Raw genomic sequence first — 25,433 nt, forward strand, 5'->3', positions numbered from 1 at the left:
ATTTGCCTGAAAATCTGTGTAACTGAGGCCGGGTGTGATGGCTCACACCTGTAATCCCAGCACTTTGGGAGGCCGAGGCGGGCCGATCACCTGAGATCGGGTGTTCCAGACCGGCCTGACCAACATGGGAAACCCCATCTCTACTAAAAATTCAAAAATTAGCTGGGCGTGGTGGCGGGCACCTGTAATCCCAGCTACTCGGGAGGCTGAGAAGAGTCACTTGAACGTAGGAGGTGGAGGTTGCAGTGAGGCGAGATTGTGCCCCTGCACTCCAGCTTGAGCGACAGAGCAACGTCTCAAAAATATATACATATATGCGTAACTTTGGTGCTGTAACAAATTACAACTGAGCTGATTTAACTTCCCTTTTTTTGAGATACACTCTGTCTCCCGGGCTGGAGCGCAGTGGTGAAATCTCGGCTCACTGCAACCTCTGCCCCCCAGGTTCAAGCGATTCTCCTGCCTCAGCCTCCTGAGTAGCTGGGATTACAGGCGCCCAGCACCACGCCCGGTTAATTTTTGTGTTTTTAGTAGAGACGGGGTTTCACCATCTTGGCCAGACCTGTCTGGAACTCCTAATCTCAGATGATCCACCGCCTCAGCCTCCCAAAGTACTGGGATTACAGGTGTCAGCCACCGCACCTGGCCTCTCTCTTTCTCTCCTTCTTTCTTTCCTTCTTTCCTGCCTGTGTTTCTTCTTTCCTTCCTTCCTTCCTTCCTTCCTTCCTTCTTTCCCTTCCTTCCTTCCTTCTTTCCCTTCCTCCCTCCCTCCCTTCCTTCTCCCCTCCCTCTTTCCTTCCCTCCCTCTCTCCCTCCCTTCTTCCTTCTTTCCTTCTTCCTCTCCTCCCTTCTCCTTCTCTCCTTTCCTCCTTCCTTCCTCTTTTTCTTCATTTTTTCCTCACCAGCATTTCTTCGTGTCCCAGTGCCCCACTCCCGGCTAGCCTCTTGGAGCCAGCTCCATATGCCCACACACTCTCGTCTTCCCAAGCCCATCGCATCCCACCCATGGGCTCCTTCATCCCATTGGACGTTCCCGGCCTCTTCAGGCTCAGAACTGTCACAGAAGTGTGACTCCTGCTCCCCGAGTCCATCCCCACCTCCCACCGTGGACCCCCTGCCCCAGTGGGTATGTCTCCTGGACATGGTAGCTGCCCCACCTCCACCTGGACCCAGTGTAGACAGGAGGAGACCCTGTCCCACCTCCACCTGGACCCAGTGTAGACGGGAGGAGACCCTGTCCCACCTCCACCTGGACCCAGTGTAGACAAAGAGGTGTCCGTACTCCACGTCCACCTGGACCCAGTGTAGACAAACAGGTGTCCTACTCCACCTCCACCTGGACCCAGTGTAGACAGGAGACCCTGTCCCACCTCCACCTGGACCCAGTGTAGACAAACAGGTGTCCTACTCCACGTCCACCTGGACCCAGTGTAGACAAAGAGGTGTCCGTACTCCACGTCCACCTGGACCCAGTGTAGATGAGAGGAGACTCTGCCCCACCTCCACCTGGACCCAGTGTAGACAAAGAGGTGTCCATACTCCACGTCCACCTGGACCCAGTGTAGATAGGAGGAGACCCTGCCCCACCTCCACCTGGACCCAGTGTAGACGGGAGGAGACCCTGCCCCACCTCCACCTGGACCCAGTGTAGACAGGACCTCTGGGGTTCAGGGGTGTATCCTGCACCCTCGTTCCAGAACGATTTAACCCGCCCGGTAACGTCACTGTACGCTGCAACACGACGCACTGCCTGGTACGGTGGAAACAGCCCAGGACCTATCAGAAGCTGTCGTACCTGGACTTTCAGTACCAGCTGGACGTCCACAGAAAGGTCGGTGAGAGATCCCCTGGGCCCGGGCATCAGGAGGGAGGCGCACGGGACACGCCCACAGAGGAGCCTGGGAATCCGGGGGATGTGGCCTGGGGGAAGGATGGGTGGATGGTAAGCGGTGACCCTGGGGTGAATGCACTTCGGGGAGCAGAGGAAGCGGTGAGGAGCCTGTGGCCTGTGAAGCAACCTTGAAGGAAGTTGCAGGAGGATGGACAAGGATGATCCTGCATCCATGGAACCAGGAAGTGGACCCGGAGGTGTGGAGGGTGATGCAACAAGCAAGGGAGAGCCTCTGCTCCATCTGCAGCTGGACGCAGTGTAGACAGAAGGAGACCCGACCCCACCCCCAACTACCCTCAGTGTAGACAGCAGGAGACCCTGCCCCACGTCCACCTCCATCCAGTGTAGACAAGAGGAGATCTTGTCCCTCAACCACCTGGACCCAGTGTAGACAGGAAGAGACCTGCCCCACGTCCACCTCCATCCAGTGTAGACAAGAGGAGATCTTGTCCCTCAACCACCTGGACCCAGAGTAGACAGGAAGAGACCTGCCCCACGTCCACCTCCACCCAGTGTAGACAAGAGGAGATCTTGTCCCTCAACCACCTGGACCCAGTGTAGACAGGAAGACAACCTGCCCCACGTCCACCTCCATCCAGTGTAGACAAGAGGAGATCTTGTCCCACAACCACCTGGACCCAGTGTAGACAGGAAGACAATCTGCCCCACGTCCACCTCCACCCAGTGTAGACAAGAGGAGATCTTGTCCCTCAACCACCTGGACCCAGTGTAGACAGGAACACACCTGCCCCACGTCCACCTCCATCCAGTGTAGACAAGAGGAGATCTTGTCCCTCAACCACCTGGACCCAGTGTAGACAGAAGGACACCCTGCCCCACGTCCACCTCCATCCAGTGTAGACAAGAGGAGATCTTGTCCCTCAACCACCTGGACCCAGTGTAGACAGGAAGAGACCTGCCCCACGTCCACCTCCACCCAGTGTAGACAAGAGGAGATCTTGTCCCTCAACCACCTGGACCCAGTGTAGACAGGAAGAGACCTGCCCCACGTCCACCTCCATCCAGTGTAGACAAGAGGAGATCTTGTCCCTCAACCACCTGGACCCAGAGTAGACAGGAAGAGACCTGCCCCACGTCCACCTCCACCCAGTGTAGACAAGAGGAGATCTTGTCCCTCAACCACCTGGACCCAGTGTAGACAGGAAGACAACCTGCCCCACGTCCACCTCCATCCAGTGTAGACAAGAGGAGATCTTGTCCCACAACCACCTGGACCCAGTGTAGACAGGAAGACAATCTGCCCCACGTCCACCTCCACCCAGTGTAGACAAGAGGAGATCTTGTCCCTCAACCACCTGGACCCAGTGTAGACAGGAAGAGACCTGCCCCACGTCCACCTCCATCCAGTGTAGACAAGAGGAGATCTTGTCCCTCAACCACCTGGACCCAGTGTAGACAGGAAGAGACCTGCCCCACGTCCACCTCCATCCAGTGTACACAAGAGGAGATCTTGTCCCTCAACCACCTGGACCCAGTGTAGACAGGAAGACAACCTGCCCCACGTCCACCTCCACCCAGTGTAGACAAGAGGAGATCTTGTCCCTCAACCACCTGGACCCAGAGTAGACAGAAAGACAACCTGCCCCACGTCCACCTCCATCCAGTGTAGACAAGAGGAGATCTTGTCCCTCAAACACCTGGACCCAGTGTAGACAGGAAGACAACCTGCCCCACGTCCACCTCCATCCAGTGTAGACAAGAGGAGATCTTGTCCCTCAACCACCTAGACCCAGTGTAGACAGGAAGAGACCTGCCCCACGTCCACCTCCACCCAGTGTACACAAGAGGAGATCTTGTCCCTCAACCACCTGGACCCAGTGTAGACAGGAAGAGACCTGCCCCACGTCCACCTCCACCCAGTGTAGACAAGAGGAGATCTTGTCCCTCAACCACCTGGACCCAGTGTAGACAGGAAGAGGCCTGCCCCACGTCCACCTCCACCCAGTGTAGACAAGAGGAGATCTTGTCCCTCAACCACCTGGACCCAGTGTAGACAGGAAGACAACCTGCCCCACGTCCACCTCCACCCAGTGTAGACAAGAGGAGATCTTGTCCCTCAACCACCTGGACCCAGAGTAGACAGAAAGACAACCTGCCCCACGTCCACCTCCATCCAGTGTAGACAAGAGGAGATCTTGTCCCTCAAACACCTGGACCCAGTGTAGACAGGAAGACAACCTGCCCCACGTCCACCTCCATCCAGTGTAGACAAGAGGAGATCTTGTCCCTCAACCACCTAGACCCAGTGTAGACAGGAAGAGACCTGCCCCACGTCCACCTCCACCCAGTGTACACAAGAGGAGATCTTGTCCCTCAACCACCTGGACCCAGTGTAGACAGGAAGAGACCTGCCCCACGTCCACCTCCACCCAGTGTAGACAAGAGGAGATCTTGTCCCTCAACCACCTGGACCCAGTGTAGACAGGAAGAGGCCTGCCCCACGTCCACCTCCACCCAGTGTAGACAAGAGGAGATCTTGTCCCTCAACCACCTGGACCCAGTGTAGACAGGAAGACAACCTGCCCCACATCTACCTCCATCCAGTGTAGACAAGAGGAGATCTTGTCCCTCAAACACCTGGACCCAGAGTAGACAGGAAGAGACCTGCCCCACGTCCACCTCCACCCAGTGTAGACAAGAGGAGATCTTGTCCCTCAACCACCTACCCCCAGTGTAGACAGGAAGAGACCTGCCCCACGTCCACCTCCACCCAGTGTAGACAAGAGGAGACCTTGTCCCTCAACCACCTGGACCCAGTGTAGACAGGAAGACACCTGCCCCACGTCCACCTCCATCCAGTGTACACAAGAGGAGACCTTGTCCCACAACCACCTGGACCCAGTGTAGACAGGAAGACAACCTGCCCCACGTCCACCTCCATCCAGTGTAGACAAGAGGAGACCTTGTCCCTCAACCACCTGGACCCAGTGTAGACAGGAAGACAACCTGCCCCACGTCCACCTCCATCCAGTGTAGACAAGAGGAGACCTTGTCCCACAACCACCTGGACCCAGTGTAGACAGGAAGAGACCTGCCCCACGTCCACCTCCATCCAGTGTAGACAAGAGGAGATCTTGTCCCTCAACCACCTGGACCCAGTGTAGACAGGAAGACAACCTGCCCCACGTCCACCTCCACCCAGTGTAGACAAGAGGAGATCTTGTCCCTCAACCACCTGGACCCAGTGTAGACACGAAGACAACCTGCCCCACGTCCACCTCCATCCAGTGTAGACAAGAGGAGATCTTGTCCCTCAACCACCTGGACCCAGTGTAGACAGGAAGAGACCTGCCCCACGTACACCTCCACCCAGTGTAGACAAGAGGAGATCTTGTCCCTCAACCACCTGGACCCAGTGTAGACAGGAAGACAACCTGCCCAACGTCCACCTCCACCCAGTGTAGACAAGAGGAGATCTTGTCCCTCAACCACCTGGACCCAGTGTAGACAGGAAGACAACCTGCCCCACGTCCACCTCCACCCAGTGTAGACAAGAGGAGATCTTGTCCCTCAACCACCTGGACCCAGTGTAGACAGGAAGAGGCCTGCCCCACGTCCACCTCCACCCAGTGTAGACAAGAGGAGATCTTGTCCCTCAACCACCTGGACCCAGTGTAGGCAAGGAGAGCCTACTTCATGTCTACCTGGATGCAGTGTAGACAGAACACCCTGCCCCAAGGCCAGTGGGACCTTTGTGGATGGATTACAGGAGGATATCTGGCCCGGAAGAATTCTGTGTTTGCAGCTCCTCATCCTACCTGTCTTGTAGATTTGGGGTTTGTGGAGGGAGACCTGCCTGCCACTCTGCAGGGACTCTTTTTCCATTCGGTGCCCACACCAAGGGAGACACTGTGTGAACCATGTAAAGTGTTTTAGAAATGGGAACAGTGAGCCTTGTATTGTGTTTTGTTTTGTTTCTAGAATATGCAGCCTGGCACTGAAAACCTACCGGTAAGTGAAACCACGGACCCTACGGACGACCCTCCGTGTAACCCTACCGTCCCCTACTCACCACACCTAGTGTAACCCTACAGTCCCCTACTCACCACCCCTATTGTAACCCTACAGTCCCCTATTCACCACCCCTATTGTAACCCTACAGTCCCCTACTCACCACACCTAGTGTAACCCTACAGTCCCCTATTCACCACCCCTATTGTAACCCTACAGTCCCCTACTCACCACCCCTACTGTAACCCTACAGTCCCCTACTCACCACCCCTACTGTAACCCTACAGTCCCCTACTCACCACCCCTATTGTAACTCTACAGTCCCCTACTCACCACCCCTATTGTAACCCTACAGTCCTCTACTCACCACCCCTATTGTAACCCTACAGTCCCCTACTCACCACACCTAGTGTAACCCTACAGTCCCCTACTCACCACCCCTATTGTAACCCTACAGTCCCCTACTCACCACCCCTATTGTAACCCTACAGTCCCTACTCACCACACCTAGTGTAACCTTACAGTCCCCTACTCACCACCCCTATTGTAACCCTACAGTCCCCTACTCACCACCCCTACTGTAACCCTACAGTCCCCTACTCACCACCCCTGTTGTAACCCTACAGTCCTCTACTCACCACCCCTATTGTAACCCTACAGTCCTCTACTCACCACCCCTATTGTAACCCTACAGTCCCCTACTCACCACCCCTACTGTAACCCTACAGTCCCCTACTGACGACCTCCAGCATAACCCTACAGTCCCCTACTCACCACCCCTATTGTAACCCTACAGTCCCCTACTCACCACCCCTACTGTAACCCTACAGTCCTCTACTCACCACCCCTATTGTAACCCTACAGTCCCCTACTCACCACCCCTATTGTAACCCTACAGTCCCCTACTCACCACCCCTATTGTAACCCTACAGTCCTCTACTCACCACCCCTATTGTAACCCTACAGTCCCCTACTCACCACCCCTACTGTAACCCTACAGTCCCCTACTGACGACCTCCAGCATAACCCTACAGTCCCCTACTCACCACACCTAGTGTAACCCTACAGTCCCCTACTCACCACACCTAGTGTAACCCTACAGTCCCCTACTCACCACCCCTATTGTAACCCTACAGTCCTCTACTCACCACCCCTATTGTAACCCTACAATCCCCTACTCACCACCCCTATTGTAACCCTACAGTCCCCTACTCACCACCCCTACTGTAACCCTACAATCCCCTACTCACCACCCCTATTGTAACCCTACAGTCCCCTACTCACCACCCCTATTGTAACCCTACAGTCCCCTACTCACCACCCCTAGTGTAACCCTACAGTCCCCTACTCACCACCCCTATTGTAACCCTACAGTCCCCTACTCACCACCCCTATTGTAACCCTACAGTCCGCTACTCACCACACCTAGTGTAACCCTACAGTCCCCTACTCACCACCCCTAGTGTAACCCTACAGTCCCCTACTCACCACCCCTATTGTAACCCTACAGTCCGCTACTCACCACCCCTAGTGTAACCCTACAGTCCCCTACTCACCACACCTACTGTAACCCTACAGTCCCCTACTCACCACCCCTACTGTAACCCTACAGTCCCCTACTCACCACCCCTACTGTAACCCTACAGTCCCCTACTCACCACCCCTACTGTAACCCTACAGTCCCCTACTCACCACCCCTACTGTAACCCTACAGTCCCCTACTCACCACCCCTACTGTAACCCTACAGTCCCCTACTCACCACCCCTACTGTAACCCTACAGTCCGCTACTCACCACCCCTATTGTAACCCTACAGTCCCCTACTCACCACACCTAGTGTAACCCTACAGTCGCCTACTCACCACACCTAGTGTAACCCTACAGTCCTCTATTCATGACCCCTACAGTCCCCTACTGATGACCTCCAGCGTAACCCTACAGTCCCCTACTCACCACCCTGGCGGAACCCTACAGTCCCCTACTCATGACCTGTACAGTCCCCTACCTACCACACCTAGTGTAACCGTACAGTCCCCTACCCATGACCTGTGGCGTAACCCCACAGTCCCCTACTCACAACCCCTACAGTCCCCTACTTATGACCCCTGGCGTAACCCTACAGTTTCCTACTCACCACTCTGGCGGAACTGTACAGTCCCCTACTCATGACCCGTACAGTCCCCTACTTACCACACCTAGTGTAACCATACAGTCCCCTACCCATGACCTCTGGCGGAACCCTACAGTCCCCTACTCATGACCCCTAGTGTAACACTGTACAGTCCCCTGCCCATGACCCCCTGGCGTAACCCGACTGTCTCCTACTCATGATCCCTAGCATAACCCTACAGGACCCCCGGCGTAACCCTACGGTCTACCCATGACCTATGTCTGCCTGGACCCAGTGTAGACAGGAGAAGACCCCGCCCCACCTCCACCTAGACCCAGTGTAGACAAGAAGGAGAGCCTGCCCCACGTCTACCTGGATCCAGTGTAGACAGGAGAATACTCTGTCCCACATACGGTTGAACCACTCACAACCCTAGTGTCACCCGACAGTCCCCTATTCATGAACCCAGCGGGACCCTACAGTGTAGGTTTACGGGACTCTTACTGCCAGTGTTACCCAGGGGTGGACAGGATGGGGCGTGACCCTGAACCAGAGGAGAAGATCTCACATGCGTGAGGGCCCTCTCGAAGTTCTTACTGGGCGGGATCCGCTCTTGGCCTCAACCTTCATGTCCCAACGGTTGGAATATTAATGCTCAGCCCGTTCTACTGACTTTCCCATTTTATTCCTCTTTCTTCTGAGTGGGTTAAGAATATATTCCAGTGACTGTCTAAGGACACTATGTCTCCCTCTAAAATGCTTTTAGACTGAGTTCTGTTGCCAGATATTTACCAAGTCTCCTGGCCACTCTGACCCTCAGTATCCTCCTCTGTCCAACGACTATGCTGGACTTGGGGATCTTAACATCCCTTACTAAACTATCCGTCTGAAGGTCTGTTAAGTTCCTGAATCATTTATTCATGTGTGTATTTACTTTTGAGACGGAGTCTCACTCTGTCTCCCAGGCTGGAGTGCAGTGGTGCAATCTTGGCTCACTGCAACCTCCACCTCCCAGGTTCAAGCGATTCTCCTGCCTCAGCTTCCCTAGTAGCTGGGACTACAGGCACCTGCCACCACACCTGGCCAACAATTTTTGCTTCAAAAAATAAAATTTTAGCCGGTCACGGTGGCTCATGCCTGTCATCCCAGCATCTTGGGAGGCTGAGGCATGCAAATCACTTGAGGTCAGGAGTTCAAGACCAGCCTGGCCAACGTGGAGAAATCCTGTCTCTACTAAAAATATAAAAATTACCCATGCCTGGTGGCAGGCTCCTGTAATTCCAGCTACACGGGAGGCTGAGGCAGGAGAGTGGCTTGAACCCAGGAGGTGGAGGCAGGAGAATTGCTTGAACCCAGGAGGTGGAGGTTGTGGTGAGCCCAGATCATGCCAATGCACTCCAGCCTGGGTGACAGAGCGCGAGTCTGTCTAGAATAGAATAGAATAGAATAGAATAGAATAGAATAGAATAGAATAGACTGGACTAGAATAGAATAGAATAGACTAGACTAGAATAGACTAGAATAGACTAGACTAGAATAGAATAGACTAGACTAGAATAGAATAGACTAGAATAGACTAGAATAGAATAGACTAGAATAGACTAGACTAGACTAGAATAGAATAGAATAGACTAGAATAGAATAGAATAGAATAGAATAGACTGGACTGGACTGGACTAGACTGGACTGGACTAGAATAGAATAGAATAGAATAGAATAGAATAGAATAGACTGGACTAGAATAGAATAGACTAGACTAGACTAGACTAGACTAGAATAGACTAGAATAGACTAGACTAGAATAGAATAGACTAGACTAGAATAGAATAGACTAGAATAGACTAGAATAGAATAGACTAGAATAGACTAGACTAGACTAGAATAGACTAGAATAGAATAGAATAGAATAGACTGGACTGGACTAGACTAGACTGGACTAGACTAGAATAGAATAGACTAGAATAGAATAGAATAGACTAGAATAGACTAGACTAGACTAGAATAGACTAGAATAGAATAGAATAGACTGGACTGGACTGGACTGGACTAGACTAGAATAGAATAGAATAGAATAGAATAGATTAGACTAGACTAGACTAGAATAGACTAGAAAAATAAAATACCTACATCACCCAAATTTTCCTAAGTTGTCTGCCATCCAAATACTAATGAGGCTTGACTCTGGTTAGCTTCCAAGACTTGATCAGAGCAGGTGCATTCAAAATGGTAGGAAAAAAAAGAAAAAAAAGGAGAAAAAAATTTAAAAGATAGAAGAATGAAAAAAGACAGCCTTTTCCTCCATGCGAAGACACCGATCTCTAACTTTCTTTCTTCCTCCCAAGATCAATGTTTCTGGTGATCTGGAAAATAGATACAACTTTCCAAGCTCTGAACCCAGAGCGAAACATGCTGTGAAGATCAGAGCTGCAGACGTCCGCATCCTGAACTGGAGTTCCTGGAGTGAAGCCGCTGAATTTGGTAAGCGCTGGGCGGAGGTAAGGGATGTCTGTGCCGTCTGCCAACACCTTGGAGCAGGCACAGAGGTCAGCGGCTCTGCCCTGGGTGCTGAGATTGAGTTAAGAACATCGCTTGGAATAGCGTCAGGCTCTGAGTTTATCGCTGAGGCTAGAAAGAAGGAGGGGATCTCGTGCTTGGTCCCGCAACATCGCTTTGCTGATGTTTTTTCAGGATGGATGAGCTACGCTCCCTTAATAACCAGAGAAGAGCCGGGCATGGTGGCTCACGCCTGTCATCCCAGCACTTTGGGAGGCCGAGGCAGGTGGATCACTGGAGGTCGGGAGTTTGAGACCAGCCTGGCCAACATGGTGAAACCCCGTCTCTACTAAAAATACAGAAACTCGGCCGGGCGCGGTGGCTCACACCTGTCATCCCAGCGCTTTGGGAGGCTGAGGCGGGCGGATCACCGGAGGTCAGGAATTTGAGACCAGCCTGACCAACATGGTGAAACCCTGTCTCTACTAAAAATACAAAAAATCAGCCAGATGGGCCGGGCGCTGTGGCTCACGCCTGTCATCCCAGCACTTTGGGAGGCCGAGGCAGGCGGATCACGAGGTCAGGAGTTTGAGACCAGCCTGGCCAACATGGTGAAACCCCGTCTCTACTAAAAATACAAAATTAGCCAGGTGTGGTGGCTCACACATGTAATCCCAGCACTTTGGGAGGCCGAGGAGGGAGAATTACTGGAGGTCAGGAGTTTGAGATCAGCCTGGCCAACATCGTGAAACCCCGTCTCTACTAAAAATACAAAATTAGCCAGGAGTGGTGGCAGGTGCCTGTAGTCCCAGCTACTCGGGAGGCTGAGGCAGGAGAATGGCGTGAACCCAGGAGACGGAGTTTGCAGTGAACCGAGATCGCACCACTGCACTCCAGCCTGGGCGACAGAGCGAGACTCTGTCTCAAAAAAAAAAAAAAAAAAAAAAAAGAAGGGGCCGGGCGCGGTGGCTCAAGCCTGTAATCCCAGCACTTTGGGAGGCCGAGACGGGCGGATCACAAGGTCAGGAGATCGAGACCATCCTGGCTAACACGGTGAAACCCCGTCTCTACTAAAAAATACAAAAAACTAGCCGGGCGAGGTGGCGGGCGCCTGTAGTCCCAGCTACTCGGGAGGCTGAGGCAGGAGAATGGCGTAGACCCGGGAGGCGGAGCTTGCAGTGAGCTGAGATCGGCCACTGCACTCCAGCCTGGGCGACAGAGCGAGACTCCGTCTCCAAAAAAAAAAAAAAAAAATAGAAGGAGGTGGTCTCATACTCATACAGGGTCATGCAATATTGCTTTGCTGGTGTTTTTTTTTTTTTCAGGACGAATGAGCTAGGCTCCCTTCAGAGCCAGAGGACAACCCCACTGACAGCCCTCCTAAAGCCCCCCTCCCTCTGCCCCACTGGGAAATAGTCAGTCTTCGTCCACTCAAACCATCACCATTCTGGCTCTCTGGCCATGGGGAAGCTCTCTCCCTCTTTTTTTTATTTTTTTTTTTTTTTGAGACAGAGTAATGGCGTGGTCTCAGCTCACTGCAATCTCCACCTCCCGGGTGCAAGCGATTCTCCTGCCTCAGTCTCCCGAGTAGCTGGGATGACAGGCGCCCACCACCACGCCAGGCTAATTTTGTATTTTTAGTAGAGACGGGGTTTCTCCATGTTGGTCAAGCTGGTCTCGAACTCCCGACCTCAGGTGATCCGCCCGCCTCGGCCTCCCAAAGTGCTGGGATGACAGGCGTGAGCCACCGCGCCCGGCCAGGGAACCTCTCTTCAAAGCCAGGTCTGGGCTGCCCGGGAGGTACAGGGCTATGCTTTTCTCTGAAGATGATTTTGAGGGCTCCAAATTGCAAAGGGAAGAGGATATTGAGAAGTACATGGTTTTCACCTCGACAAAGGGGACAGAGCAAAAAATCTGGGGAATGGGCATTATACATCAGATGACACGGACAAAACGGGATACAGGGGTGATCAGAGGTGTGTCTGGTGGGCCGGACTGACTGCACCTGTAAGAAATGTGTGTGTTTGTTTACTTTTTGGTTTTTGAGGTAGAGTCTCACTCTGTTACCCAGCCCAGAGTACAGTGGCGTGATCTCGGCTCACTGCAGGCTCCACCTCCCAGGTTCCAGCGATTCTCCTGCCTCAGCCTCCCGAGTAGCTGGGATGACAGACGTGCATCACGCTTGGCCAATTTTTGTGTTTTTATTTTTATTTGTTTGTTGATTTTGAGATGGAGTTTCGCTCTGTCACCCAGGTTGGAGTGCAATGGCAGGATCTCAGTTCACTGCAGCCTCCATCTCCCGGGTTCAAGCGGTTCTCCTGCCTCAGCCTCCCGAGTAGCTGGGATTGCAAGCGTGTATCTCGCTTGGCTAATTTTCGTATTTTGATTTATTTATTTTGAGACGGAGTTTCTCTCTGTCGCCCAGGCTGGAATGCAATGGCGTGATCTCGGCTTACCGCAACCTCCGCCTCCTGGGTTCAAGCGATTCTCCTGCCTCAGACTCCCGAGTGGATGGGATTACAGGCACCTGCCACCACGCCTGCCTAATTTTGTATTTTTTTTTTTTAGTAGAGACGGGGTTTCACCCTGTTGGCCAGGCTGGTCTTGAACTCCTGGCCTCAGATGATCCGCCCGCCTCGGCCTCCCAAAGTGCTGGGATGACAGGCGTGAGCCACGGCACCTGGCCCAATTTTTGTATTTTTATTTTATTTTATTTTATTTTTATTTTTATTTTTTTTGAGACGGAGTCTCAAAAAAAGCCTGGCTCTGTCGCCCAGGCTGGAGTGCAGTGGCCGGATCTCAGCTCACTGCAAGCTCCGCCTCCCGGGTTCACGCCATTCTCCTGCCTCAGCCTCCCGAGTAGCTGGGACTACAGGCACCTGCCACCTCGCCCGGCTAGTTTTTTGTATTTTTAGTAGAGACGGGGTTTCACCGTGTTAGCCAGGATGGTCTCGATCTCCTGACCTCGTGATCCGCCCGACTTGGCCTCCCAAAGTGCTGGGATGACAGGCGTGAGCCACAGCGCCCAGCCCAATTTTTGTATTTTTAGTAGAGACGGGGTTTCACCGTGTTGACCAGGCTGGTCTCGAACCCCTGACCTCAAGTGATCCGCCCACCTCGGCCTCCCAAAGTGCTGGGATGACAGATGTGAGCCACCTCGCCCGGCCCGTGGCAGTGAAGTTCTAACAGCTCACCACGAATTTCCCTGTGGGCAAAACATGACGCAGGCGGGTGGCCTTTCATCTCCAAGCCATCTTGTTTAGGAACCATAAAAAAGGTGGAGGCAGCTTTGCTCGACCCAGTTCTCAGCTTCACTGTTCCCTGTGGCTAATTGCATCTGGAGTCACGAAGAAATTTAATTTCCTTTCACACGTCCATCAGCCATTCACCGTGGACGCATACGTGTGTGTCTCTCTAGGCTCCGACGACCGAAACCCCAGCTCTGTGCACATTTACGTGCTCCTGATCCTGGGAACCCTTGTCTGTGGCCTTCTCTTCGGCTTCCTCTTTAAAAGGTAACGTGTGAAACCCCTGGGCATCCCCCAGGCAACCATGCCAGGTCGCGAGAAAAGCGCTTTCTCCAAAGTCGGTCTCTGTCTCTGAGAAAGAGAAACACAGCCTTGGCCGGGTGCGGTGGCTCACGCCTGTCATCCCAGCACTTTGGGAGGCCGAGGCGGGTGGATCACCTGAGGTCAGGAGTTTGAGACCAGCCTGACCAACATGGGGAAACCCCATCTCTACTAAAAATACAAAATTAGCCGGGCGTGGTGGCAGGTGCCTGTTATCCCAGCTACTCAGGAGGCTGAGGCAGAAGAATCGCTTGAGCCCAGGAGGTGGAGGTTGCAGTGAGCTGAGATCGCACCACCGCACTCCAGCCTGGGCGACAGAGCGAGACTCCATCTCAAAACAAACACACACACAGTAACCCACCTCCAACCCAGAAGCTCTTCAAGGCTGGTGGGATCAAGGCAGGCGTTTCCCCTCTGGAGCTCAGCCCTTCAACACCAGGGACCTCAGAGTCCGTGAAGCTGCCCACAGCTGACTCTGCCTGTTCCATTCCCATCCCTGTGCCTGAGGGGCTGGGGGAAGATTCTAGAAAGATTCCCTATGAGCATCACTGTGTATTCTTTTTTTTTTTTTTTTTTTTTTTTTTTTTTTTTGAGACGGAGTCTTGCTCTGTAGCCCGGGCTGGAGTGCAGTGGCCGGATCTCAGCTCACTGCAAGCTCCGCCTCCCGGGTTTAGGCCATTCTCCTGCCTCAGCCTCCGGAGTAGCTGGGACTACAGGCGCCCGCCACCGCGCCCGGCTAGTGTTTTTTTTTTTTTGTATTTTTAGTAGAGACGGGGTTTCACTGTGTTAGCCAGGATGGTCTCGATCTCCTGACCTCGTGATCCGCCCGTCTCGGCCTCCCAAAGTGCTGGGATTACAGGCTTGAGCCACCGCGCCTGGCCAACACTGTGTATTCTTGTAGGATCTCCTGTTTCCTCAGTTCCGTTTGTTTGTTTGTTTGTTTGTTTGTTTGTTTGTTTGAGGCAGAGTCTTGCTCTGTCACCCAGGCTGGAGTGCAGTGACGTGATCTCGGCTCACTGCAACCTCCACCTCCCGGGTTCAAGCGATTCTCCTGCCTCAGCCTCCTGAGTAGCTGGGACCACAGGTGTGCACCACAATACTCGGCTAATTTTTGTATTTTTAGTAGAGATGGGGTTTCAGCATGTTGGCCTGACTGGTCTCGAACTCTGGACCTCAAGTGATCCACCCGCCTCAGCCTCCCAAAGTGCTGGGATTATAGGCGTGAGCCACCATGCCCAGCCTAGTTCCTTAAGATTGTTAAGATTGTTGTCATTTGGTGATTCTTTTTTTTTTTTTTTTTTTGAGACGGAGTCTTGCTCTGTCGCCCAGGCTGGAGTGCAGTGGTGCAATCTCGGCTCACTGCAACCTCCACCTCCCAGGTTCAAGCAATTCTCCTGCCTCAGCCTCCTGAGTAGCTGGGGTTTGCAGGTGTGCACCACCATGCCCGGCTAATTTTTCTATTTTTAGTAGAAACAGGGTTTCACCATTTGGTCGGGATGGTCTCAAACGCTTGACCTCAAGTGATCCACCTGCCTCAGCCTCCCAAACTGCTGGGATGACAGGCGTGAGCCACCACACCTGGCCTAGTTCCTTAAGATTTTCATCATTTGGTGATTCTTTCTTTTTTTAATTTTTTTTCTTGAGACGGAGTCTCACTCTGTTGCCCAGGCTGGAGTGCAGTGGTGTGATCTCGGCTCACTGCAGCCTCCGCCTCCCAGGTTCACGCCATTCTCCTGCCTCAGCCTCCTGAGTAGGTGGGATTACAGGTGTGCAGCATGATAACCAGCTAATTTTTGTATTTTTAGTAGAGACGGGATTTCAGCATGTTCGTCAGGCTGGTCTCGAACTCTTGACCTCAAGTGATCCACCTGCCTCAGCCCCCCAAAGTGCTGAGATGACAGGCGTGAGCCGCCGCGCCTGGCCTAGTTCCTTAAGATTTTCATCATCTGGTGATTCTTAGTGAAGTTGTTCTGCGTAGTTGAGCGCAGATACCCCGCGCGCAGCATCCCTCGGCACACGGCGTCGATGCAAGGAACTCTGGTACCCTGGCGTTCTCTCCACACTTTCTCTCTGTGTCTCAGGTTCTTTAGGATACAGAGACTGTTCCCGCCAGTCCCACAGATCAAAGACAAACTGAATGATAACCATGAAGTGGAAGACGAGGTAGGTAGAGGGCGGGCGGAACGGTGACCTGGGAGGGAAAGCGGGGAACGGGGAGTGTGGGACACGGCCTCTGAGTGTGGACTGTCTTGCTTCTCCACCAGCTTCGCCACGGGTGTGGTTGGAATCTGTATCCCGCTCCTGGGACTTCTCCCAGGTTGAGATCAGGGTCTCTCCCGGGTTGGAGTCAGGGTCCTCTCTGTGAGCTCCATCAGGAGAAATTGAGTCAGGCTGGTGGTCCAAACAAGGAAGAGAAGATGGTAGTGACGAGCCGGGCGCAGTGGCTCAGGCCTGTCATCCCAGCACTTGGGGAGGTTGAGGCAGGTGGATCACGTGAGGCCAGAAGATCGAGACCAGCCTGGCCAACATGGTGAAACCGTGTCTCTGCTAAAAATAGAAAAAGTAGCCGGGCGTGGTGGTGCACGCCTGTAATCCCAGCTACTCGGGAGACTGAGGCAGGAGAATGACTCGAACCCAGGAGGCAGGGGTTGCGGTGAGCCGAGATCGCACCACCGCACTCCAGCCTGGGTGACAGAGTGAGACTCCGTCTCAAAAGAAAAAAGAAGGCAGAGAGGAGAGGCAGAAATAAAGAGACAAGAGAGGCAGAGAAAGAGGGAGACACACAGAGAGAGAAACAGAGAGAGGGAGGGAGAAAAGGGAGAAGGAAAGAGAGAGAGAGACAGAGAGGAACACAGGGATATACGAAGAGAAAAAGACCATCAGAGAGACAGAGATGGAGAAACAAAGACAGACAAACATAAAGAACAGGCAGGGGCCAGGCACGGTGGCTCGCACCTGTCATCCCAGCACTCTGGGAGGCCGAGGCGGGTGGATCACTTGAGGTCGGGAGTTCGAGACCAGCCTGGCCAACATGGAGAAACCTCATCTCTACTAAAATTACAAAAACTAGCCGGGTGTGGTGGCGCACGCCTGTAGTCCCAGCTACTCGGGAGGCTGAGGCAGGAGAATGGCTTGAACCCGGGAGGCGGAGCTTGCAGTGAGCCGAGATCGCGCCATTACAGTCCAACCTGGGCGACAAGAGCGAGACTTTATATCAAGAAACAAACAAACAAACAAAAACAAACAAAAAAAACATCACCAACCCCAGCAGGGAGAGGAGAGAGACAAAGACAGAGAGACAGAGAGACAGAGAGAGAGGGAGACGGACAGATAGAGACAGGGACAAAGAGAAAAAGAAACAGAGAGAGAAAGACATAGGTGGACTCGGAGAGCGGAGAGAGAGCGAGAGACACACACAAAGAGAGACCAAGGGATGGAAGACAGAGAAATGATACCTGGTCTCAGCGAGAGCCCGGAGAGGGTGAACAAGGGCAAGGAGCTGCGTGACGTGCACCCCGAAACCCCATGAACGGTCCTCTCCCACCCGCCTCTGTCTGCCTCAGGGACTGCGTCTCATGTTGCGGTAAAAGCCGGCAGGCTGGAAAGTCAGGCCAGAGCTGATGCTGCATTCCAGGGGCAGAACCTTCCGGCATTCTCAGAGTAGGAGATGTCATTTTAAAAAAGGAAATAAAACTCTTGTCCAGGGAACCCCAGCTTTGATCCTTTAGACCTTGGACGAGTTAGATGAGGCCCACCCTGCTCATTTAGACCTTCGACTGATTAGATGAGGCCCACCTATATACCTTCAACTGATTAGATGAGGCCCACCTATATACCTTCGACTGATTAGATGAGGCCCACCTATATACCTTCGACTGATTAGATGAAGCCCACTTATATACCTTCGACTGATTAGATGAGGCCCACCTATATACCTTCAACTGATTAGATGAGGCCCACCTATATACCTTCAACTGATTAGATGAGGCCCACCTATATACCTTCGACTGATTAGATGAGGCCCACCTATACACCTTCGACTGATTAGATGAGGCCCGCCCTTCCCCCAATATACCTTCAGCTGATTAGATGAGGCCCGCCTGTCCGCCTTTAGGCCTTCAACTGATTAGATGAGGCCCACCCTTCCGTTTTAGGCCTTTGACTGATTAGATGAGGTCCACCCTTCCCCTTTAGACCTTCAACTGATTAGATGATGCCTACCCTTCTCCTTTAGACCTTCAGCTTATTAATTAGATGAGGCCCACCCTTCCTCTTTAGACTTTCGACTGAGTAGATGAGGCCCACCCGTCCCCCTTTAGACCTTCAACTGATTAGATGAGGCCCACCCTTCCATTTTAGACCTTCAACTGATTAGATGCCGCCCGCCCTTCCCTTCTTTAGGCCTTCGACTGATTAGATGAGGCCCACCCTTCCCCTTTTAGACCTTTAACTGATGAGATGAGGCCCACCTGTCCCCTTTAGACCTTCAACTGATTAGATGATGCCTACCCTTCTCCTTTAGACCTTCAGCTTATTAATTAGATGAGGCCCACCCTTCCTCTTTAGACTTTCGACTGAGTAGATGAGGCCCACCCTTCCCCCTTTAGGCCTTCAACTGATTAGATGAGGCCCACCCTTCCCCCCTTAGCCCTTCGGCTGATTACACAAGACCCACCCTTCCCCCTTTACACCTTCAACTGATTAAATGAGGCCCACTCTTCCCCTTAAAACCTTCAACTGATTAGATGAGGCCCACCCTCCCCTTTAGACCTTTGATGAGGCCCACCCTTCTCTCTTTAGGCCTTTGACTGATTAGACCATGCCCCCCCTTCCCCTTTAGGCCTTCAACTGATTAGATGAGGCCCACCCTTCCCCTTTAAACCTTCAACTGATTAGCTGAGGCCCACCCTCCCCCTTTAGATCTTTGATTAGATGAGGCCCACCGTTCTCTCTTTAGACCTTTGACTGATTAGACCATGCCCCCCTTCCCCTTTAGGCCTTCAACTGATTAGATGAGGCCCACCCTTCCCTTTTTAGACCTTCAACTGATTAGATGAGGCCCACCCTTCCCCTTTAGACCTTTGATTAGATGAGGCCCACCCTTCTCTCTTTAGACCTTTGACTGATTAGACCATGCCCTCTCTTTGCCTTTAGGCCTTCAACTGATTAGATGAGGCCCACCTGTCCCCCTTGAGACCTTCGACTGATTACATGAGACCCACCCTTCCCCCTTTTAGCCCTTCATCTGATTACATGAGGCCCACCCTTCCCCCTTTAAACCTTCAACTGACTAGATGAGCCCACCCTTCCCCCTTTAGACCTTCAGCTGATTACACGAGACCCACCCTTCCCCCTTTAGACCTTCAACTGATTAGATGAGGCCCACCCTTCCCCTTTAGACCTTTGATTAGATGAGGCCCACCCTTCTCTCTATAGACCTTTGACTGATTAGACCATGCCCACCCTTCCCCTTTAGGCCTTCAACTGATTAGATGAGACCCGCCCTTCCCTTTTTAGACCTTCAACTGATTAGATGAGGCCCACCTGTCCTTTAGACCTTCAATTGATTAGATGAGGCCCACCCTTCCCCTTTAGACCCTCGACTGATTAGATGAGGCCTACCCTTCTCGTTTAGACCTTCAGCTTATTAATTAGATGAGGCCCGCCCTTCCCCTTTAGACTTTCGACTTATTAGATGAGGCCCACCCTTCACCCTTTAAACCTTCAACTGATTAGAAGAAGCCCACTCTTCCCCCTTTAGACCTTCAACTGATTAAATGAGGCCCACCCCTCCCGTTTAGACCTTCAACTGATTAATTGAGGCCCACCCTGCCCCTTTAGACCTTCAACTGATTAGACCATGCCCACCCTTCCCCTTTAGACCTTTCACTAATTAGATGAGGCCCACCCTTCTCCTTTAGACCTTCAGCTTATTAATTAGATAAGGCCCACCCTTCCCCCTTTAGACCTTCGACTGATTAGATGAGGCCCACCCACATTCTCTAGTCCAATCTTTTTTCCTGGGAATCAGCTGACTGTGAACTTCACATCTACAAAGCACCTTCGTCGCAGCCCCTGAGTCAGGGTTTGATTCAATAACTGGGGACTGTAGCCTAGTCCCCGAGTCACAGGGACGTGTCATTGGTGCCGGGTATCCGAGACAGAGACCAAGAGATGAAAGAGAAACAGGGAGACTGAACCCAACAGAGGCAGACACACAGGAAGACGGAAATAGAGAGACTCAGAGATGGGGGTGGAAGATGGTGAGAGGGGGAGGAAAGAGAGACAGAGAGGGAGACAGAGAAAAGAGGCAAAGAGACAGACTCAACAGCAAGACTCCAGGAAGGGTGACTAAGGGTGAGGGACCTGTGTGACCCACATCCGAAGAGCCCAGGGGCGTCCCTCTCCAACCCACCTCTCTCCACCTCAGGGGCTGTGTCTTCCTCCCATGGGGAACTCCAGATCAAGCCCAGGGCTGCCCCCAGCGCCCTCTTTCCTGCCATATGGGTAACACCCTTCCAGTTGCCACTTGCACACCCCCGTCCTAGACCCAGCCATCTGCCATTCTGTTACCTTCCACCCCAACGCCAGCCTCCTCCCCAGCCCCCACTTTCCACTGACCCCCCAGGGGTCCCCCACATCGAGGTGCCAGGATAACAGCTTCAGGCTTCAACCTTCCCTTCTCCGAGCTCCATCGGCCCCAGAGCCTTAGCACCTGCTGCACCCTGCCCAGGTCTCACGCTCACAAGCTCTTCCGAAGGCCACCCTGTTCTTTGTCAACTATGAGGCTGCACGGGTGGGTCTGTCTCAGATCTTTATCCCAGGAAAAACCCCTGGCCGGGCACAGTGGCTCACGCCTGTCATCCCAGCACTTTGGGAGGCCGAGGCGAGTGGATCACCACGAGGTCGGGAGTTCGAGACCAGCCTGGCCAACATGATGAAAGCCCATCTGTACTAAAAATACAAATATTAGCCGGGCGTGGCGGTGCACGCCTATAATCCTCAGGAGGCTGAGGCAGGAGAATGGCTTGAACTCAGGAGGCGGAGGTTGCAGTGAGCTGAGGTCGTGCCACTGCACTCCAGCCTGGGCGTCAGAGCGAGACTCCGTCTCGAGGGGGGAAGATAAAAATAAACACTGCCTTCCGAGTCCCAGGCTCAGCTGTGAAGATCTGACAGCCTGAATCCTCCTTCTTTTTCTCAGATTATCTGGGAGGAATTCATGCCAGAGGAAGGTAAAGGTTACCGCGAAGAGGTGTTGACCGTGAAGGAAATTACCTGAGGCCTGGAGGGTGTAGGAATGGCGTGGACATCTCCGCCTCCGAGACACTGGGGAACTGTTTTCTTGTTGATGATACCGTGAGCCTTTATATCATTTTCTACGTTTTTATTTAAAGACATGATGTTTGGGTCCAGGCACGGTAGCTCACACCTGTCATCCCGGCACTTTGGGAGGCCGAGGCGGGTGGATCGTCTGAGGCCAGGAGTTCCAGACCAGCCTGGCCAACATGGTGAAACCCCATCTCAACTAAAAATGCAGAAATTTACCCAGCCGTGGTGGCGTACACCTGTCATCCCACCGATGTGGGAGGCTGAGGCAGGAGAATCCCTTAAACCTGGGAGGCGGAGGTTGCAGTGAGCCGAGATCACGCCATTGCACACCAACCTGGGTGACAGAGCAAGATTGCATCTCAAAAAAATAATAATAATAAATAATAAAAACGTGATCTTTGGCTGGGCACCGTGGCTCATGCCTGTATTTCTAACACTTTGGGAGGCCAAAGTAGGAGGATTTCTTGAGACAGGAGTTTAAGACCTGGGCAACAGAGCGAGACCCCATCTCTACAAAAAAAATGCAAAAGTTAGCTGGGCATGGTGGCTTGTGCCTGTAGTCCCAGCTATCTGGGAGGCTGAGGTGGGGGGATCACTAGAGTTCAAGGTAACATTAAGCTGTGATTGTACCACTGCACTCCAGCCTGGTGACAAAGTAAGACCCCATCTCTCTTTCTCAAAAAAAGTGATATTTAGCAAAGATGCTTAGACTCTAAGAAGCTTGTGCATCTCCTTCCAACCCAACCACTGAGGCGCTGTCTAGCCTCCTCCTTAAATCACTGACCGGGAGAGCTGAGATTGCACCATTGCACTCCAGCCCGGGCCACAAGAGCGAAACTCCATCTCATTAAAAAAAAAAAAAAAAAATTCATGGTCGGGCACAGCAGCTCACGCCTGAAATCCCAGTACTTTGGGAAGCCGAGGCGGGCAGATCACGAGGTCAGGAGATCGAGACCGTCCTGGCTAACACGGTGAAACCCCGACTAAAAATACAAAAAATTAGCCGGGCGAGGTGGCGGCGCCTGTAGTCCCAGCTACTGGGGAGGCTGAGGCAGGAGAATGGCGTGAACCCGGGAGGCGGAGCTTGCAGTGAGCGGAGATCCGGCCACTGCACTCCAGCCTGGGCAACAGAGTGAGACTCCGTCTCAAAAAAAAAAAAAAAAAAAATCATTTATTATTGTACAGCAAGCCCTTGAGGTGAGAGATATGAGAACCTGGGCCTCTCTGGTCTAAAAATCCAGTTTTCAGTAGGCCTGGTCCCTTCAGGAGGACAAAGGGATGATATAGTTTGGTTGTTGGTCCGTTGTCAATCTCAGGTTGAAATTTGGTTCTCCGGGTTGGAGGTGGCACCTGGCAGGGGATGTTTAAATCATGGAGGGCGGACTCTTTATTTAAAAATGGCTTGGTGCCTTTCTTGTAGTCATGAGTGACTTCTTTTTCCGTTTGTTCCTAAAAGAGCTGGTTATGAAACAGAGGCTGCTGGCTGGGTGCGGTGGCTCACGCCTATGATCCCAGCACTTTGGGAGGCTGAGGCAGGCGGATCGCCTGAGCTCAGGAGTTCGAGACCAGCCTGGGCAACACAGTGAAACCCCGTCTGTATTAAAATACAAAAAATTAGCCGGGCCTGCCGGCATGCACCTGTAATCCCAGCTACTCGGGAGGCTGACGCAGGAGAATCGCTTGAACCCGGGAGGCAGAGGTTGCAATGAGCCAAGATCGCGCCGCTGCGCTCCAGCCTGGGCGACAGAGTGAGACTCTGTCTCCAAAAGAAAAAAAAAAAGTAGAAAGAGAAAGAGGCTGGTACCTCCTTCCCCACCTCTTGCCACCTCTCCCACCATGTAACGCCAGCTCCCCTTGCTCTCCCCCCAGGAGTGGAAGTTGCTGAGATTCTCACCAGCAGCAGACACTGAAACCATGATTCCTGTACACTCTGCAGAATTATGAGCCAAATAAACCTTATTTGTTGTTTTTTTTTTTTTTTTGAGGTGGAGTCTCACTTTGTCGCCAGGCTAGAGTGCAGTGGTGCGATCTCAGCTCACTGCAACTTCCACCTCCCCGGTTCAAGCAGTTCCCCTGCCTCAGCCTCCCAAGTAGCTGGGATTACAGGCGTCTGCCACCACGCCCACAGAATTAGGACAAGGACATCTTTGGGGCCATTATTCTGTCTCCCACATGGGATTAGGATGTGGACGTCTTTGGGGCCATTATTCTGTCTCCCTATGGGGTTAGGATGTGGATATCTTTGGGGCCATTATTCTGTCTCCCTATGGGGTTAGGATGTGGATATCTTTGGGGCCATTATTCTGTCTCCCTATGGGGTTAGGATGTGGATATCTTTGGGGCCATTTTTCCGTCTCCCACGTGGGATTAGGATGTGGATATCTTTGGGGCCATTATTCTGTCTCCCTATGGGGTTAGGATGTGGATATCTTTGGGGCCATTATTCTGTCTCCCTATGGGGTTAGGACATGGACACCTTTGGGGCCATTATTCTGTCTGCCACATGGGGTTAGGATGTGGACATCTTTGGGGCCATTATTCTGTCTCCCACATGGGATTAGGACATGGACATCTTTGGGGCCATTATTCTGTCTCCCTCGTGGGAATTAGGATGTGGACATGTTTAGGGCCATTATCCTGTCTCCCACATGGGATTAGGATGTGGACATCTTTGGGGCCATTATTCTGTCTCCCTATGGGGTTAGGATGTGGATATCTTTGGGGCCATTATTCTGTCTCCCACATGGGATTAGGACATGGACGTCTTTGGGGCCATTATGCTGTCTGCCACATGGGGTTAGGATGTGGACATCTTTGGGGCCATTATTCTGTCTCCCTCGTGGGAATTAGGATGTGGACATGTTTAGGGCCATTATCCTGTCTCCCACATGGGATTAGGACATGGACGTCTTTGGGGCCATTATTCTGTCTCCCACATGGGATTAGGATGTGGACATCTTTGGGGCCATTATTCTGTCTCCCACATGGGATTAGGACATGGACATCTTTGGGGCCATTATTCTGTCTGCCACATGGCATTAGGAGGTGGACATCTTTGGGGCCATTATTCTGTCTGCCACATGGCATTAGGATGTGGACATCTTTGGGGCCATTATTCTGTCTCCCTATGGGGTTAGGACATGGACATCTTTGGGGCCATTATTCTGTCTGCCACATGGGGTTAGGATGTGGACATCTTTGGGGCCATTATTCTGTCTCCCACATGGGGATTAGGACGTGAACATCTTTGTGGGACATTATTTTGCCTCCCACTATCAGTGAGGGATTCCATCACCACAGATGCTTAAACGTCAACTGAGATGGTGGCTGACAGGTGGTCTAGAGCATGCAGGGGACTTCAGGGCTTGGAGCCGAGAGACAGCTGAGTCTGGAATGGATCTGACGATGAGATGGCAGCTCTCTCCTTCGTCATGGGCGTTCCATGTCCCTCCTGCAAACCCCGGCCAGCCCCTTGCTTCCGAGTTTCAGGGGAGATTTGATGATGGAGCAGAGGCAACCTTCTGGAACCTTCCACCCCTGATCTTTTGATTCACAGGTCAAAGCTTGGGGAGGAGGTGGGGCCAGGCTCTTGGTGGGAGAAGCGTCTAAAACACAGCAAGGAAGAAAAAGCGTGGAATCCCCTGGGCCCGCTAGAAGTGAGAGCAGGAAGCCCCACGGACCACCCCAGGAAGCAGGTTCACCTCCCCAAGGGAGCACCACATCCCTGGGTAGGAACCTGTGGGTTTCAGAGACCTCAGGTCCCACTTAGCTCAGAAGCAGAGGCCTCGGGTGTCAAAGACACAGCAGAGGCCGGGCGCGGTGGCCGTGCCTCCCAGCACTTTGCCAGGCCAAAGCAGGTGGATCACTTGAGGTCAGGAGTTCAAAACCAACCTGGCCAATATGGCGAAACCCCGTCTGTACTAAAAATAACAAAAAAAAGCTGGGTGTGGTGGCAGGCGCCTGTAATCCCAGCGACTCAGGAGACTGAGGCAGGAGAATCGCTTGAACCAGGAAGGCAAAGGTTGCAGTGAGCCGAGATTGCGTCATTGCACTCCAATCCGGGCGACAG

General features: G+C 52.7%; 1 protein-coding gene across 8 annotated transcripts in view; it reads left to right on the forward strand.

Moving 5' to 3' along the window:
- LOC102139775 (granulocyte-macrophage colony-stimulating factor receptor subunit alpha) overlaps positions 1-21,773 on the forward strand; it is a 43,600-nt gene extending 21,827 nt beyond the window's left edge. For 4 of the 8 annotated variants that reach the window (XM_074030372.1, XM_074030371.1, XM_074030378.1 and 1 more), the window contains 6 exons: positions 1,698-1,831; positions 5,834-5,863; positions 10,316-10,451; positions 13,885-13,981; positions 16,117-16,198; positions 21,237-21,773. In XM_074030372.1, the coding sequence (XP_073886473.1) occupies positions 1,698-1,831; positions 5,834-5,863; positions 10,316-10,451; positions 13,885-13,981; positions 16,117-16,198; positions 21,237-21,314 (557 nt within the window). In that variant the 3' untranslated portion in view covers positions 21,315-21,773. Of the gene's footprint in view, positions 1-531; positions 1,056-1,697; positions 1,832-5,833; positions 5,864-10,315; positions 10,452-13,884; positions 13,982-16,116; positions 16,199-17,598; positions 17,745-21,236 lie in introns of those variants that run through there. The other 4 variants (XM_074030373.1, XM_074030377.1, XM_074030375.1 and 1 more) reach the window with 4 other exon arrangements.
- The last annotated feature ends 3,660 nt before the right edge of the window (positions 21,774-25,433 follow it).

This window comes from Macaca fascicularis, chromosome Y (assembly GCF_037993035.2).
Source record: "Macaca fascicularis isolate 582-1 chromosome Y, T2T-MFA8v1.1".
NCBI classification, from domain to species: domain Eukaryota; kingdom Metazoa; phylum Chordata; class Mammalia; order Primates; family Cercopithecidae; genus Macaca; species Macaca fascicularis.